This window comes from Mus caroli, chromosome 19 (genome assembly GCF_900094665.2).
Source record: "Mus caroli chromosome 19, CAROLI_EIJ_v1.1, whole genome shotgun sequence".
In the NCBI taxonomy this organism is placed as follows: Eukaryota; Metazoa; Chordata; class Mammalia; order Rodentia; family Muridae; genus Mus; species Mus caroli.
The window spans coordinates 40,448,116-40,465,016 of NC_034588.1; the positions used below are offsets into that span (position 1 = coordinate 40,448,116).

General features: G+C 43.4%; 1 protein-coding gene across 1 annotated transcript in view; it reads left to right on the forward strand.

Moving 5' to 3' along the window:
* Positions 1 to 687: 687 nt before the first annotated feature.
* Abcc2 (ATP binding cassette subfamily C member 2) overlaps positions 688 to 16,901 on the forward strand; it is a 55,198-nt gene continuing 38,984 nt past the window's right edge. Inside the window, exons 1-7 of the mRNA XM_029472477.1 lie at positions 688 to 913; positions 2,563 to 2,736; positions 12,197 to 12,322; positions 13,738 to 13,872; positions 14,080 to 14,187; positions 14,725 to 14,780; positions 16,150 to 16,381. Coding sequence (XP_029328337.1) covers positions 884 to 913; positions 2,563 to 2,736; positions 12,197 to 12,322; positions 13,738 to 13,872; positions 14,080 to 14,187; positions 14,725 to 14,780; positions 16,150 to 16,381 — 861 coding nt within the window. The 5' untranslated portion in view covers positions 688 to 883. The remainder of the gene's footprint in view (positions 914 to 2,562; positions 2,737 to 12,196; positions 12,323 to 13,737; positions 13,873 to 14,079; positions 14,188 to 14,724; positions 14,781 to 16,149; positions 16,382 to 16,901) is intronic.

The following is a 16,901-nucleotide window of genomic DNA, read 5'->3' on the forward strand; positions in this document are numbered from 1 at the left end:
CGCCTTTAATCCCAGCACTCAGGAGGCAGAGGCAGGCAGATTTCTGAGTTCGAGGCCACCCTGGTCTACAGAGTGAGTTCCAGGACAGGCAGGGCTACACAGAGAACCCCTGTCTCGAAAAAACAAAAAACAAAACAAACAAACAAAAACAACAACAAAAAACCCTACCTAATCCTGCCAATAAGACTAACATTTTATTGCTCAAATTATGTTCATCGGTTCACAATGCTTTCGCTCTTTGATATAACTTGACCTTTTCAAACAAAGTTTATATTACTTTAAACCGTCTTTTATGTTTATTATAAGTTCTTAATAAAAAAAACTCAGAGGACTTGGGAGGCATCGGCAGGTGGATCTCTGTGAGTTTGAGGTCACCCTGGTCTACAGAGTGAGTTCCATGACAGCGAGTGCCACACAGAGAAACCTGGTCTCAAACAAGACAAAACAACAATCAGAGGTATTTAACATCTCTGGGAACTCTTAACCGAGTTCAAACTGAAGTAAAACCCCACATGCTGGGATGCATAGGTCACTCTGTCGTTTTGTGTCCTGGACTTCCGACCTGCCGACTGCATTAATGTCTCTGATTGGTTCTTTCTAGATTTGGTCACACTACAGGGGCAGGGCTTTGGAGAAGTGATAAGCCTCCTGTACCTGTTGATTCCCAGTCACATGTCTGCCCTCTGGGATGACATAGCAGACCTTTAGCAAAGTTAACTATTAAGTTGTCAGGATGAAAGGTCGGGAGGCTTGCCTTTAACTGGGCAGCGAGGATGGGAAAAGCGCATTGCTCCTTAACATTTGCTTCCCTTGGGGCAGAAGGTAAAGAAGAAAAAAGACAATCATAGAAAGTCATCGTAACAGAAGTGCCCTGGAAATCACGATGGACGAATTCTGCAACTCTACTTTTTGGGTGAGAAATGACATTGATTCTTATGGTTTCCTCTTCTCAAACTCAGGCAACCATGGCTATCGGTACGAACCAGTAAATTTAGAGGTTTATTTGGCCTAAAGTTCTGTGTTTTAAGAAAAAAAAATTAATTTAGCCACATGATTATAACACGTGGGAAAGGCATTCCATTTTTTTTCTTCTTTAGCATTTTCTTAGTGCACTGCAGATGATTTTCTCGGACTAGCTGCAGAAGAGCCTTTTATCAGAGAAATAAAGAAAAATGCACTTTCTTCAGTCCTAGGAAGGGAATTTACTTTGTAGGGTAGGAGGAAAAGAGAAGGCAGATGTCTGAGCTTTTGGGTGATGTACTGATGTAATTAGTAAACTCCCATAATGTTGAGAGGAGCAGGAAAGACATTAGATAGCCCTTAATGTGTTAGGAAGAACTTAAGCCCCCAAGCCTTCATGGCCAAGACATGAAGACTATTAGAAGGTAGCTAATCATCTCTTGAGAATCCCCTTTGAAGGCCGGGTATGGTGGGCATGGTGGCACACACCTTTAATCCCAACACTTGGGAGACAGAAGCAGACAGATATCTGTGTGTTTAAGACCAACTTGATCTACGAGGCAAATTCTAGGACAGCCAAGGCTGTTACACAGAGATACAGAGAGAGAGAGAGAGAAAGAGAGAGAGAAGAAACAGAGACAAACAGAGACAGAGAGGGAGACAGACACAGACAGAGACAGACAGACAGAGACAGAGACACAGAGAGACACAGAGACAGAAACAGAGAGGGACAGAGACAAAGAGACAAACAGAGAGGGAGAGAGAGACAGATAGAGACACAGAGAGACAAAGAGAGAGACAGACAGAGATAAAGAGAGAGAGAGATACAGACAGAGAGACAGAGAGAGAGAGAATTTCTTTTTAGAATTCTACAAATCATCTTGTCCGATACTTTGACCTTTCCTTTAGAACATCAGTACCCACAGATCTGTTTAAAAGTATCTATGGAAAAAGAAAACCTACCTTTGTCTAATCCTGATTCAGGAACCGCTACGTCCACACAACTCCGTCTCCAAGGACTCTTTATTACATGAAACTCTTGTTTAAAACATGTTTCTTGCCCAAAAGTGCATTGTTATCTTGGCACTGAAATGTACCAGGTCCTCTTGGTTTTGATTATGAGCCTTCTCAGCCATAGTAGGCTAACGTCATAGCATGTCTAACCATTCTGTCTGGTGTCTGCAGGTTAGAATATCTACCAGTGTGTTCAAATAGTGCTAGAAACCACGTAGCATGCTCTTAGACCTGCGAAACTACTTTCCCCTTTGGAGAGAGGAATACTCTTTCTTTTTTCTATAATTTGGAAAATATTTTAGTAAGTTTTATGCAGACTAGTCAGTGTAGACATTCACTTAAAATCACATGAAGACACGTTTTGAGAGGAGGAAAGCCACTACATGTCATTAAATGGTGACTGTGTTTTAGTGTAATACATTGCATTAATGATGAGCCTGGAAATACACATAGTTATAAAGTAAAGCTTGTTATTGTTATAAGTGTGGAGTTGAATTCAAGTTGATTGAAAGCATTTGGAGAATGTTGGGAGAATGGGGTGTCTTTTAAAAGTATGTACCCACCAGTCTTTCCCTTTTGGTCCCCCAGAATCTCTCATTATTGAAAAGTCCGGAAGCTGACCTGCCTCTCTGTTTTGAACAAACTGTTCTTGTGTGGATTCCCCTGGGCTTTCTTTGGCTCTTGGCGCCTTGGCAACTTTACAGTATATACAGATCCAGGACCAAGAGATCTTCTATAACCAAATTCTACCTTGCCAAGCAGGTACAGTAACTCCACTGTTTTCAAACTCTAAGTCCTTGGTGTAGTGGTGGGCCATTTTCTTTGGGGTTAGTGTCCTTGTCTTAGTCTCTAACCAGTTTGCCAGTTAGTTAATCCTGCTTCAAGTAGGGTCATGCTATGGTCCTGCCTATGTCTCACCGGCCAGATTTCTTACTCAAAGTAGCTTTGCTTCTTGTATAAGAAGAGTGACCCTGAATTCTTGTGGATATTAAGTTCTCTGAGCACAAAGGAGGGGTCAAATTAGCATTATCTTTTACGGATTTGAGGTGTGAACCTCTTTAATAAATCAAAAGGCTGCTATCCAGTCGGCACCTACCCTGAGATGCAAACGAACTATATAGCAAATCTTTTGCCCCAATGGCCAACAGTCACACTTACGTCTCAAAACTTAGACCTAAAATGAGGGTTTTACATTTTTCCAAAGTATTTCATCAGTTAGGACGAGCCCTCATGGTGGAAAGAAGGGTTAGTATGCACGGTGACCAGTCACAGCAGGGAAGGGATGGGAAGACCATGGGCTACAGCAGAGATCCCCCAGAGAGTGAAAGAAGTGGATCTCAGCGCGCTGGAGTAGCCAACGTGGTCAGCGGTCTGGCAATACTGTGAAATCACCTTATAAAATCTACCATCTGTTTCCTCTACTGCCTTTCATCCCTTCTTCTGTCTATCCTTTTAAAAGAGGCTTTTAGAGTTTCTCGTCTGATGAGTTTATGTACCTGTGGCCAATTGTTTTCTTGGGATTTAGAGGTGATAACAGTAGGAGTCACGTGAACCCTGAGATGGAGGTGGGGCTGGGAGCTGCAGGCTGGGGGTGGTAGCTGGGGGGCCGGGGCTGGGAGTGGGTTTTTGTCAAACTTTCAAAAGGAAAAGAGTTCTCTTTGAGAGTTTCGGCAGCGTCACTGTCCCTCTTCCTGTTTAGGTGACCAGCGCCGTGCTTTGTCACCGATCTCCATGTTGGTTCAATGCTGGTATCAAATGCACCCTAGGTATGCGGTCCGCGTCAAGCTTGTGTTAGACAATAACCGGCTTCATGCTTTAGTATCTTTATAGTTATTGTCAGTTAATTCAGGAGGTTTCTTCTGTTTTTCTTGAGTTTCCACGGAGAGAGTAGGCAGTGTGCAAATCAGACTCCAATCCTGCTAAGATCTGTTAAGTTTTTAAAATCCACTTTTTGAGATATGGTTCATGTACAATATAATTTTCCCCTTTAAATACAACTGAGGGTGGGTTTTTTTTGTTGTTGTTTTTGTTTTGTTGGGTTTTTTTTTGGGGGGGGGGAATGTGTGTTTTGTTCTTTATATTCACAGATATATCCACCATGGTCCACCTTAGAAACTAATTTCCCCACTGTCTCTGATGTACGAAGGGAACTGTGTGGTATGCAGTCTTGCAAGATTGGCTTCTCTTAGCATATTGTTTCAAGTTTCAACTTTGTAGTATACTTAATGCTTAATTCCCCTTTTATGGCTAAATAGTATTCCAGTTTATGAAGATAGAGAGAGCTAATACTGTTTAACATGTTTAAGTTGAAAGTACAAATCTCTATGGAGAAGAAAAAGCAGTATCTCTCTCCCTCCCAGGAACCCCTCATCTACCCACATCTTATCCAGTCTAAGACCCATTTAAAATTTGTTTTTAAGGTTTTGGCCCTTATTCTGAGGGTGGTAAGCATAGATTTAACTTCTTAAAAATTTCGAAATGGTTGGTTCTTTCTCTCAAATAGTAGAAGCATAATTCACCCTAAGTTCATTTTTCTGTGAAAATCTCCATCCAGTCGTTTTCTGTCACATCCTCTTCTTCTCCTTACCTTTGGGCTGTTGTTTGTTTGTTTCACTTTGTTTTGTTTTTCCTTTCTTCTCCTCCTGAGTTGGCTCTGCTGCAGTTGTTTGGTCTTCAGTATGGTGCTTTCTCATCTGGACTTGGGTCAATCTGATTGAGCAACATGTAACTGACTTCCTAGGTTCGTTTAAAGATTCATCTTCAAAGAAGGACACAGAAAACAGGAAGCAACCAAGCAGACTAAATTTAAATACAAATATCTGATGGCTGTGGCAGGACTAAGAGTCAGAGCAAGAGGTACAGAAAAACAAAGGAGCTCAAACCAGTAAGATACGGGGATAATTACAGACGTATACGATAAAACATTGCCCACCATGTCCTGAAGAGTTTTAATAAGTAAGGCTGAGATAAGAGAATGGAGTTTATTCCAGCGTGGAAGGGTTTAGCTAAGTAAATGGTGTGTGTGTGTGTGTGTGTGTGTGTGTGCGCGCGCGGGAGTGGAGGGGGATCCAGTAAGAATGCTGTGTAATAGTAGGCAAGCTTCTTGAGAAGGTAACCCCTGAGAACTCTGGGACAGAAGGAGGTGCCCCTGTCTATTAGGGGAACGTGGCACCCCCAGGGATAGGGCAGATCTGGCTGCTGCATGTGTCATTCACAGAGCTCTGAGAAAAGAGGAGGAGAATTAAGTATGAATAAGCAGTCTCCTCCTCGGTACCGAGGAGACGCATTGCTTTATGGAAAGTTGAACTTTACATACACAGAAGTAACGTCGCATGGACTCAGCAGGCTATGTTTAGGGATATATATGTACACACAAATACACCTATGCATGCAATAGGTAAAATTAGTGGCATTCCCTAAATTTGAAGGAGAGTGGGGGAGGGAATGAGGAAGGGTTTGGGGGAGGAAAGAGGAGGGAGAAGCACAGTAATCTCAAAAAGGAACAACCACAAAAAAAAAAAAAGTTGAAGCTTAGAAAGTTCTGGTCTAAATTCTAAAAATATCACAGATCAGAGCAAAGAATATTGAGTAGTTAGTGAATCATTAAATGGCTGTGTTTTTCTGCTGTGCACTGAACTGTGTGCTTGTTCCTAATGATCAAAGGGGATGTGTGGTTGATTGTAGGAAGTGTAGAAGGTCCAGAAAAACAGCAAGAAAATCAAATCTATCGATCATGATGTCACTTGGATACATCCCAGATTAACACTGTCTTATTTTACCATCAACTTTTTTGGTTTTGGTTTTGGTTTTGGTTTTTTCGAGACAGGGTTTCTCTGTGTAGCCCTGACTGTCCTGGAACTCACTCTGTAGACCAGGCTTGCCTCGAACTCAGAAATCCACCTGCCTCTGAGTGCAGGGGTTAAAGATGTGCGCCACCATGCCCGGCTGGATACCATCGACTTTTTTAAGGGGGGGGGGGAGGACAAGTAAAAGCAAGCAATTTTTTCTTCATCTTTCTACTCTGAAGTCCTATTCTGCAGAGGCCTCAACGAGGGCCACTTTGGTGGTTTCATCTGTATCTGCCAGCCATGTACTTACATGTGTATTTCCCATCTGTCAAGTTATAAATGATGAGTCTCTGTCACGAATATGGCTGTGGTCTGTGGCAGCGGCTGGGAAGAAGGAGGTGACAGTCAGAGCTGGCTCCAGTGCAGCTGACCACAGAGGCTCAGTCAAGCCTTCAAGACCTGACCTGTCCTGGTCCCTCTCACATTTTCAATCTTTCTGTTTTGGATTTTTTTTTCCTCCAAAACATTTTGTTTTCCTACTTGTTACTTTCATGCTTAACTGTACATTCTACCTCCTGATGCCCTTTTGGAAAAACGTTAGAGAATGAGTGTTCCCAAAGTTCTTAGGTCCCTCTACAGAAGAACATCATGAGATAAAGCTTTTAGGGTGCCTGTTAAGCCCCTCAAACTTTGCATCTTAAAGGTACTCATAAGCTTATGGAATGCCGGCTCCACAATGACCTTTCTTAGCTCTGAAGATTTCAATTCTTTGTATATTGAAATCTGCCAAGCACCTGGTCTCACGGGTCTTTACCACACTCAGTGTGTCATTCAACCTGAAGACTCATAGCTTTCTCATGGGAAATCGTCTTGGTGTTCTTTTATTTCCCTTCTTCTAACTTTGAAGTTCTGTGTCTTTCAGATAGGCAGTAACTTTAACTTTGATGGATTTTCCTCCACAAATTCTCTCTCTCTCTCTCTCTCTCTCTCTCTCTCTCTCTCTCCTTTTAAAATATTTTTCTCTTCCTCTAGCATATTTTCTCAATAATTTCTTTCATTTTTTCCCTAAGAATCTTTACTTTAATATCCAGCAATTATTAAGAACTTTTCTTAATTTCTGAATGTATTTTTTTCTTTAAAAGCCACATGTTTAAATGATACAATGTCTTCTCATGTTTGCCTTAGAGTGTTAATTTTAAAGTTCTCTTCACTTACTATTTGTCATGTGTTTGGCCCCATAATCAATTGTTTTATTTAATTATCTCATTGTCCATCTTCTTAGTTTAAGTTGCTTTCCTAGCAATTCATTTGCATCTAAGAATAAATAAAAGTCTTAATTAACGTAGCCAGCTGGAGTAGACCTCTTCTCTCTTCTTGTGTTGACTTGCACAGCTGGCCTCTCCCTGACATGAAGCCTATCATCAAGCTCTGAGTCCTGGACAGCTGTCTGGCACTCTCACCAGTTCCCCTGGAGGTCAGAGGGTAGACACAGCTTAGACTGCACCTCTCTACCCCACCCATAGAAATTGGGATGGATTTACTCTGGGTACCAGAGGTGCTACGACTACCTTCTAGGCCTGCACAGGAGAGCACTCGCATGCGTTAGAGAGCTCTTACTTCTCTTGCATTAGTGGTCAATATGTTTAGTCTACAGTCATGGAGTGGGCATGTGGAAAGAAGAGTCAGTTGGTGTAAGTAAACCAGTTAAACCAGTTATTGCTGTGTGGATGGTGCCGTCATGAATTGATGGTCCTGGGTTCTGTAAGGAGGTAGACTGAGCAAACCAGCAAGCAGCGTCCTGCCATGGTCTCTGCATCAGCTCCTGTCTCCAGGTTCCTGACCTGCTTGAGTGCCTGTCCTGACTTCCTTCAGTGATGGACTATGATGTAGAAGTGTAAGCCAAATAGACCCTTTTGCCCCCAAGTTGCTTTTGGTCATAGTGTTTCATCCCAGCAACAGAAGCTCTACCTAGAACACTGCCTCTACTTATTTTTGGCTACAATTGAGGCACGGTGCACATAGCTAAAGCAGTTACAAGGTCAAGGGGCCATCATGATTGGTTTTGATTTACCTCATGAAGTTGAAGAAGGGCTCTGGTTCCACGGAGTATGTGGTTCAGCTAAGTAGAGTGTGTTTCACAAAACGGGGGTGTTGTTGAGACTAGAGTAGCTTTCAGTAGGCAACTCCACCAGAGTTCCAACAGGAATGGATGGCTGAGGCAAAACAAGACATTTTGACGGCATCTGGGGCTTAACATCTGTAAGATGAGACCACCACTGTAGGCTTCAAGAAATGAGGCCTAAGGTGACCCTCATAGGACAGGCAGAGATACCAGCGTAGCAACAATGAGTCTAGCTTAGATTTAATGCTGCCTTTCTAAAAACATTATTTTTGTTGACTTTTGGTGAACTTCACATCATGTACCCGGATACTGTTCATTTTCCAGTCCTTCCATATCTGCCCTCTACCTTTGTAACTTTCCCTATCCCCAAAATAAAATAAAGACCAGAAAAAAAAAATCTTGCTGTGGAAGCTGCAGTGTGCCATGCTGTGTTGTCACACAGTGTGCCCTTCTGTCCACACATCTTTATTTGCAAATGTTCATTGCAGTTCATTGGTCTGGTTCAAGGTCTCTGGCTTCTGCTACATCATCAATACTGGATCCTCACCAGGACTCCTCTCAGATATCCTATTGATCTCTGAGTCACGGAGATCCTGCAGCTTTGGTTCTATAGGACCGGCCCCTTCACATGCTCCGTCAACTCATAGATGGGTTAGATGTTAGGGTGGGTCAACTCAAACAAAGCCCTGGATCTGGGCCTGGCTGCTAGCTGAGTTGGTCAACTCACCGGCTCTCCTATGCCCACACCACCTTGGCCTTTCCCATAGCCACACCACCAAAGCCAGCTTCCCCTTGCTGCTCAGGTGAGGGGTGGGGCCAGCTCAGCAGGACCCTAGGACATCAACATGGCTTCAGACAGCAGCCCAGACAGTCTGGATGCCCTTTTGTGATAATATATGCTACACACATCCACACAGATCCCTGCTGCCTTAAGGCCATGGACCCAGACTGCAGGGGATGGGTCAGGCGGCAGCACAAGTCTCTCACATCAGACTGGTCCTCCATGCTGTCCTATCTCCAGTTCTGCCTTTCTTTACAGCGCACTAACCACTCCCTCTGCTTCTCTTTCTTTCCCATCAGTACTTGCTCATGTGGTTACACCCAGCCACCTCCAACCTGAGGCAGCAGGTGGTCCTCTGGCTGTCTCTCAATGCTACCTTTTTAAGGTGTATTTTGGGCTTTGGTTTCTCTGCTATTTATCTGCCCATCTTAGTTAGGGTTTTGTTGTTGTAAAGAGACACCATGACCAAGCCAACTCTTGTTTTTTTTTTTTGTTTTTTTTGTTTTTTTTGTTTTTTTGAGACAGGGTTTCTCTGTATAGTCCTGGCTGTCCTGGAACTCACTTTGTAGACCAGGCTGGCCTCGAACTCANAAACCCCCCTGCCTCTGCCTCCCGAGTGCTGGGATTAAAGGCGTGCGCCACCACGCCCGGCGGAGCAAGAGTTTTTTTTTTTTTTTGGTTTTTCGAGACAGGGTTTCTCTGTATAGCCCTGGCTGTCCTGGAACTCACTCTGTAGACCAGGCTGGCCTCGAACTCAGAAATCCACCTGCCTCTGCCTCCCAAGTGCTGGGATTAAAGGCGTGCGCCACCACGCCCGGCTGCCCAAGCCAACTCTTATAAAGGACAATATTTAATTGGGGTTGGCTTACAGGTTCAGAATTTCAGTCCATTATCATCAAGGCAGGAAGATGGCAGCATCCAGGCAGGCATGGTGCAGGAAGAGCTGAGAGTTCTACATCTTGCACTGAGGGCAAACAGGAGAAGACTGGCTTCCAGACAGCTAGAGTGAGGGTCTTAAAGCCTACACCCACACCTACTCCAACAAGGCCACACCTCCTAATAGTGCCACTCCCTGGGCTGAGCTTATACAAACCATCACAAGCAGTAAGTCTCAGAAGCTGAAAATATTCTAGGCCTAAATAAGACTGTATGGAGTCTAGAAGCTTCCAGGACTAGGCCAAAGTTAGCTGGCAGAGGTAGTAAGCCTCCAAGGAGACAACTAAAGGCAAATAAAAGTTACTTTTACAAGCGATGGATGCGTGTATACATTTGTATTTGTACTTGAATTTGTATAAATATGCACTTACACTTCACTATTGAAAATAAGGCCACAATTAGCTTTTTAACTATATATGTGCGAAGTAGGATGGATGGTGGAAGGGAAGGTGATAGTAGAAAAGGTCCTCATTTGGAGACAAGGATACTAGTATAACTTCCCAAAATATAATTGATGCTAGGTGGATCTCTAGTACAATGTGGATAATGTTTTATGGGTTCATGGGAACAAATTGGGGGCGGGGCATGAGGATACCCTAGGTAAAATAATTGTAATTGCTTGCAATATCAACTTCAAAGGTTCTATGATATCAAGGCAAGAGTCCATAATCAAAGAAAGGGAGGCAGGGTTTCTCTGTGTAGCCCTGGCTGTCTTGGAGCTCACTTTGTAGACCAGGCTGGCCTTGAACTCAGAAATCTGCCTGCCTCTGCCTCCCGAGTGCTGGGATTAAAGGCATGCGCCGCCGCCACCCGGGCTTTTTTCTTTTAAATAGGATCTTGCTATGCAGCCCCGGTAGGTCTGGTACTCACTCTGTAGCCCAGGCTGTCCTGAGACTCAATCATCCTTCCTCCATTTCTGAGTACTAAGATGACAGGTTCCTTTTAGGCTTCAGTTCTCTTTTTAAACTTAGAATATAGCTCTCTGCTTCTGTGCAACAAGTTGTCTCTAAGTTTAACAGCTTAAAGGATACTCTGTGTGTGTAATTGTGCATACATGTTCATGTTAATATGGGTGCACACAAGTGTATGAGAGCGCACGTGGAGGCGAGAGGTCAACCTCAATTGTTATTTCCTGAGTCATCCTCCTTGCTGTTTTGTTTTGTTGTTTTGTTTTGTTTTCAGAAAGAATCTCTCACTGGGACATGGGATTTCCTAATTAGGCTAAGCTGACTGTCTGCCAAGCTCCAGGGAACCTCCTAGTTCTGCCTTCCCAGGGCTGGGATTAAGGCATGTACAGTCAAGCATGTATGTGTATATACATATACATGTATATGGTTTCTGTGTAGCCCTGGCTGTCCTAGAACTTACTCTGTAGACCAGGCTGGCCTCTATTATAGAGATCCACCTGCCTCTTCCTCCTTAGTGCTGGGATTAAAGCCATGCATCATCACCGTGACTGTCTCTGCTTAGCTTTCTTTATGAGAGTAAAGAGCATCAAACTCAAGCTCACAGGAGTGGACAGCAAGCACTTTACTGACTGAGCCATCTCCCTAGCTCCCTCTCCATCTATCTGTAACACAGTTATTTTTCTTTTAAATTAGAAAAAAAAATTTTATTGAACAGGTTCCTCCAAGAAGAAACGTGTTTACCTTGTTTCTATAAATCAGGCATTTTTTGAACCACTCGCCTGGACTCTGCTTTAAGGTCTCTCTCATGAGGCTCTTGGCAGGAGGATCTGCTTCTAAGATGTTCTTCTACTGGAGGATCTGCCTTCTAAGACTTTCTTCCGCATGAGTGGCAGCCAAAGTCCTCAGTTTCTTACTGGCTATTGTTAAAAAAAAAAAAAAGTCTCATTTCCTAGCCAAGCGGATCTTTCCCTAGAGCACTTTGAATGTCTTCACGATGGGAGTAGCAGGCTTCTTGAGAATGGTTGGCCTGAGAGATGAAGCGTCTGTGCGGCTTTTTATGATCTCGTATCAGGAGCTGTACATTTTATCACTTTTGTCACTTCCTTTCTTTTTCTTCTCATGGTATTTATTTATTTATTTATTTATTTATTTATTCATTTATTTCACGGGTCTCTCTCTCTCCCTCTTGTGTGTGTGTGTGTGTGTGTGTGTGCGCGCGCGCATGCGCATCATAAGCTGCAGGTAACTGCAGAGCCTGGAAAGAGGGCATCACAGCCAATGGAGCTAGAGTGTTGCCTTTTATAGTTGCAAGCCACCTGTCATTAGGGCTGGGAAGTTCATGAAGAAAGGAGTAACTGCAACAACACAAATCATTGGCACACTTGAAAAAAATCATCACAGCAAAAATGCCTATTGTGGCTGACTTTAAGACAAGTTCTCACTCAGTAGCCCAGGCTAGCTCTGAACTCATCTTTCTCCCTCAGTTGCCCCCGTGCTGGCATCATGGTTATCATGGTTGAACGTTAGCCTTACTTGACCTGTGTACAGCTATTTACACTAGGAGTGCTAATGGTGTGCTGTTTGAATCACTGTGTATCACTGTCCAAATCCATCCCTTCCTTCCAAGAGGTTCCAGGAGCCTTATAAACAGTGGCGTGACCCTAACAGTGCTCTTGTCTCTTCTCAGGTGTCCGTTGTGTGTCTTCTTATTTTAGCAGCCATAGACCTGTCTCTTGCACTCACAGAAGATACTGGACAAGCCACGATTCCTCCTGTTAAATATACAAATCCAATTCTCTACCTATGCACTTGGGTAAGGTTCAGTACTACCTCTACCGTATCTAATTCTCTTAACCCATAAACAGCTGAAATGTACTTCTTTGGGTATTGAATTAAGTCCCATTTCTCCTGTCTTTTACAAGAATTTACAGAGAAATATGGCTCAATTTTAAAGGAGTGAAACAAATTTCTTCTTGTTTTAAGTTCTAATTTATAGACCCTTCTCTAAATCTTGCTCTCTTATACCTTGCCATCTAAGGGCTACAGATGAGATCCAACTTTCATGATTGTAAAATGATTTTTAAATGTTGTAAATATTATTTTTTGTCAGATGGCTAATCAAATCACTAGGTCTAAAGCTGTATATAAGTTTGATATCAGAAAGAGCTAAACCAGGTATGGCAATGTACACCTGTAATCCCCTCCAGGGGCGGGAGACATTCTACTGCAGCCTATCTCAAAAGGGAGAGAAGGAAAAGAGGTGGAGGAGGAGGAGAAGGAGGAGGAGGAGGAGAAGCGGCTATATCTCTCCTACAGGGATCCTTTATTTGGGGACAGGAACATAAAGTATTTTTTAAAAAGTACTGAATAGTTACTATCATATTAAACAAGGGAGCTGACACAGAACTGCCTGGATTTATAAACTTTCACACAGATTAGAGCCTTTGATGTTTGCATCTGTGTGTGTTCAACACAACCTTGAATTCCCCTGGCCCTGCCTACATTCTGTAACACAGGCTGGCACTCTTTTCCAGGAACTTTGGTCTGTTGCCACTGCCCAGACAGAGGTGTCCTGGAGCTGGCTAACACAGAGCCGACTAGGTTGACCTTTTCCCAACACTTTATTAGATGGCATTCTATTGGAAATTGAAGCTTTCCACAGCAGCATTGTGTGGACACCAGGACAGTTGACAATTGTGACATGTCATGGCTTTTCTCCCTCTAGGACAGTGGTTAGCTAGCACAGCACTAGATAGAGGAAACAACATCTTTGAGTGAAATGATATAAGGCAAGGTTTGTGGTTTTAAAAAATGAGTTCCTTAGATCAATATTATAGAATTAAGATATAGTCAACCAGTATCTATGCATCAGCCTCGTCCTCCTCAGCCTGGCCAAAGCCTGGTAGTAATTTCCTTCTGTCCTGCAAAGGTTTTCATAACTCTCAGAGTAACCCCACTTAAAGTCAAAAGCAATGCTCTGCTTTCTTGCTAACTCTGCACCTAAGTGTAGAGATGAAACGCCAGAAGAGAGGGTTCCATAGCATCAGGGAAGGCATGTAAATTTGACACTCATGTATTCACTGCCTGGCTAAATTAACTTCCACGGTCCTGTCTTTCAGCTCCTCTCCTACCCCCACCCCCACCCCCATTTCCCCCACGTTCTCTGTCAGCCATCTTCCCGGTCCTTGGTGGTGACACTGCTCTTCAGCGTTGTACGTTTTCCTCCAGCTCCTGGTGTTGGTGATCCAACACTGCAGGCAATGCTGTATACAGAAGAACTCTTGGTTCCTGTCCATGTTCTGGATTCTCTCTCTATTATGTGGCGTATTCCAGTTTCAGACTCTGATACGAGCACTCCTGCAGGTAAGGGGGAAGGGGAGGTTCCTTAACTACAAAGATGCTTGTCCTAGACCCTCTGGTAGCCAATCGAGGTCAGAGAGCATGGCCCCAAACGGTCTGAGTTTGGGGATAGCGGCATGCCAAAGGGTTTAGTGATAGCCTTTAGTCATAAACCTGATTGTGATAAAAGACTCCATTTTGTTTGTTTGTTTGTTTGCCTCGAACCCACAGGATATCAAGTCCAACATGGTCTACTCCTGCCTGTTCTTCGTCTCCTATGGTTTCCAGATTGTCATTTTGATCCTTTCAGCCTTTTCAGAATCAAGCGACTCAACACACGTGAGACTCTATATCCATTCGTTCCTTATGTTATTTAACTGGAGGATGCACAAGCATAAGTAACTTGGAGATGTGTGGGTTTCATGGCGGTCTCCTGAGCCAGGGATGAGGTATAGATTGAATATCACTGACCCAAAACTCTAACATCCACAATTCCCCAAATTTGAAAACGTTCAAAAAGGCTGTACAATATTAATATTGTAATTTGGAAGAACTTCAAAATCAGAGACATTTTTGGTCCCAAATTGTAGATAAGGGATACTCCACCTGTGGTATAGAACATTTTATATTTAAACAATGCTAACTATATAGGAATACTGACTTCCACATTCACCTGTAAATGTTCTGTGCAGGCTGCTAACTCACATTATGCCAGAATATCTGGCTGTTAGCATCTCTAGGTAAGCACGCTGACCAGCCAGCACCTGAATAATGGCTAGCTTCTAAAGCCAGGTTTAGGAAGTCAGTGTCTGATTTTAGAGCCCTATTGAGTTCTCACTTCCAACTGACTCACTGTTTGATGATTTTATTTTTCAGGCCCCATCAGCTACAGCTTCATTTCTGAGTAGCATTACGTTTAGTTGGTATGACAGGTAAGAAATGCCTGGATTATAGGGCATATATATCCCTATAATATCCATATATATCCTTATATGCTAACTTCTTTGAAAATGAAAAAAAAAAAAGCTCAATTTTTTAAAATGCCTCCTGTGGCCTCCATTTCTCTTCCATTTAGAGTCTGCGAGTATTAAAATGTACAGATCAGTTCAATTTCGCCCCTTGGTTGGACTGATTAGAATGAGGAGGAGAAACTGGAAGGTGATCATTTCTCATAGCCTAAGAGTTCCATGGGAGAAACAGAAGGAGAGAGAGCAAGACAGGAAAGAGGGCACCTGGAGGCAGGCAGTGTGGAATAGGAAGAGGGAAAGGGAGACACAACCTGAGCTACCAGAGGGTCTACAACGGAAATCTTTGTAGTTTGTGGACCCTCTGTGGTTTGGATCTATTGGACACAGACTATAAACATGGTCGGAATATCTAACGGGCAAGTTTGTGGGACTGGAGAGGTAGCTCAACCCCTAGGGCTCTTGCTCTTCTTTCAGAGGATCCGAATTTAGTTCCCAGAACTCACGTCAAGAGGCTCACTTCCTCCCGGTAACTCCAGCTCCTGTGGAACCTCAGGCCTCCACTCTACACAGGCACCTGCACGTGCACACACACTCTCATACATCACACATGTGCACACACACTCTCATACATACACACACATACATAATTTAAAGTTAAAAAAAAACAAATCTGTGACAGAGCAATGCACATACTTTCAAATGGACTCATTAAATTTAAATATCTAACGACAAGGATATCTTAAATATCTATCTTAGAAGGACCATAATTTGGAAGCAGCAATTAGTGTAAGTTAGCCGTGAAAACATCTATGGGTTCTCCTGGTAACAAAGACACCATGTTAAGCTCATATTAGGAAAAAAATGCTGGATCTCAGTTATGAATTGTTACAAATAAAGATGCAGCTAGTATTTCATTCATGTTCTCCAGCCCCGAATTGGATAGGCCCTATCTAGAGACGTTGTGTGAAGTCAGTGGTGAGGTCACGCCATTTCCTAAGGGCATCATGGAGTTCCCTCAAGGACATGCCAGAGTGTAGAGAGGTGGTTGGTTCTTGAAAGAGACGGAGCAAGAGCAGGAGGATGGCGATGCCTTTGACTTTTGATTCAGTAGAGCCTCTCCCTGTCTCTTCTCCATGTTGTCTTCTAGCACATTCTGTTGTCTCTGTGTCCTCCCCCAAGTTTCTGTCCAATAAAGGGCCAGGAGCTGTAGATAATGGAACAGTAGAGAAGTTCAAAACTTCACCCCTCTGTCTCAGATCTGGAGGCTAGGCTCTGATAGAAGCAGACTGGCAAAGCACAGAGGGGCTCAGCCTGTGGTCCATTCTTGTTCCAGCACTGTTCTGAAAGGTTACAAGAATCCGTTGACACTAGAAGATGTGTGGGATGTTGAAGAAAAGCTTAAAGCCAAGTCACTCACCAGCAAGTTCGAGACAATCATGACAAAGGACCTGCAGAAAGCCAGGCAGGCTCTTCAGAGGCGGCTGAAGAAGTCCCAGCAGAGCCCTGAGGGCATGTCACACGGATTGACCAAGAAACAGAGTCAGAGCCAAGATGTCCTTGTCCTGGTAACTGTGACCCAAGTGTCTGTGTGAGTGCCCTGTATGGCTCAGGCAAGGAGCAGTGTTGGGTCTGACTTCTTTCAGATTTTCATACTCTTCTATGTGCTTTGCACTGCACTTTACATTCATGATATACACAGTTCTAATAATGCCTGAGTGGTGGGTGCATGTGTGTATTATATACTGTTGTTTCTCCTATTGAATACATTTGAAATTTTTCATGGTGTAAAATAGCAGGAGCAGGAGCAGGAGCAGGTAGTAATAGCAGCATTAGTAGGGCTAGGGAGATGGCTCAGTGGGCAAAAGCACTTACCACATGAATCTGGCAAGCTGAGTTTGAATACCTAGATAAAAACTAGACACAGTAGTACATGTATCTGTAATTCTAGTGTACCTACAGGAAGTGGGAAATAGAGACAGGACAATATGCAGAAGCTCCTAGGCCAATGAGGCAGATTGCTGTAGCAGAGAAGAGACCTATCTCAGACAAGGTAAGAAGGGCAAAACTAACACAGGATGCTTGACC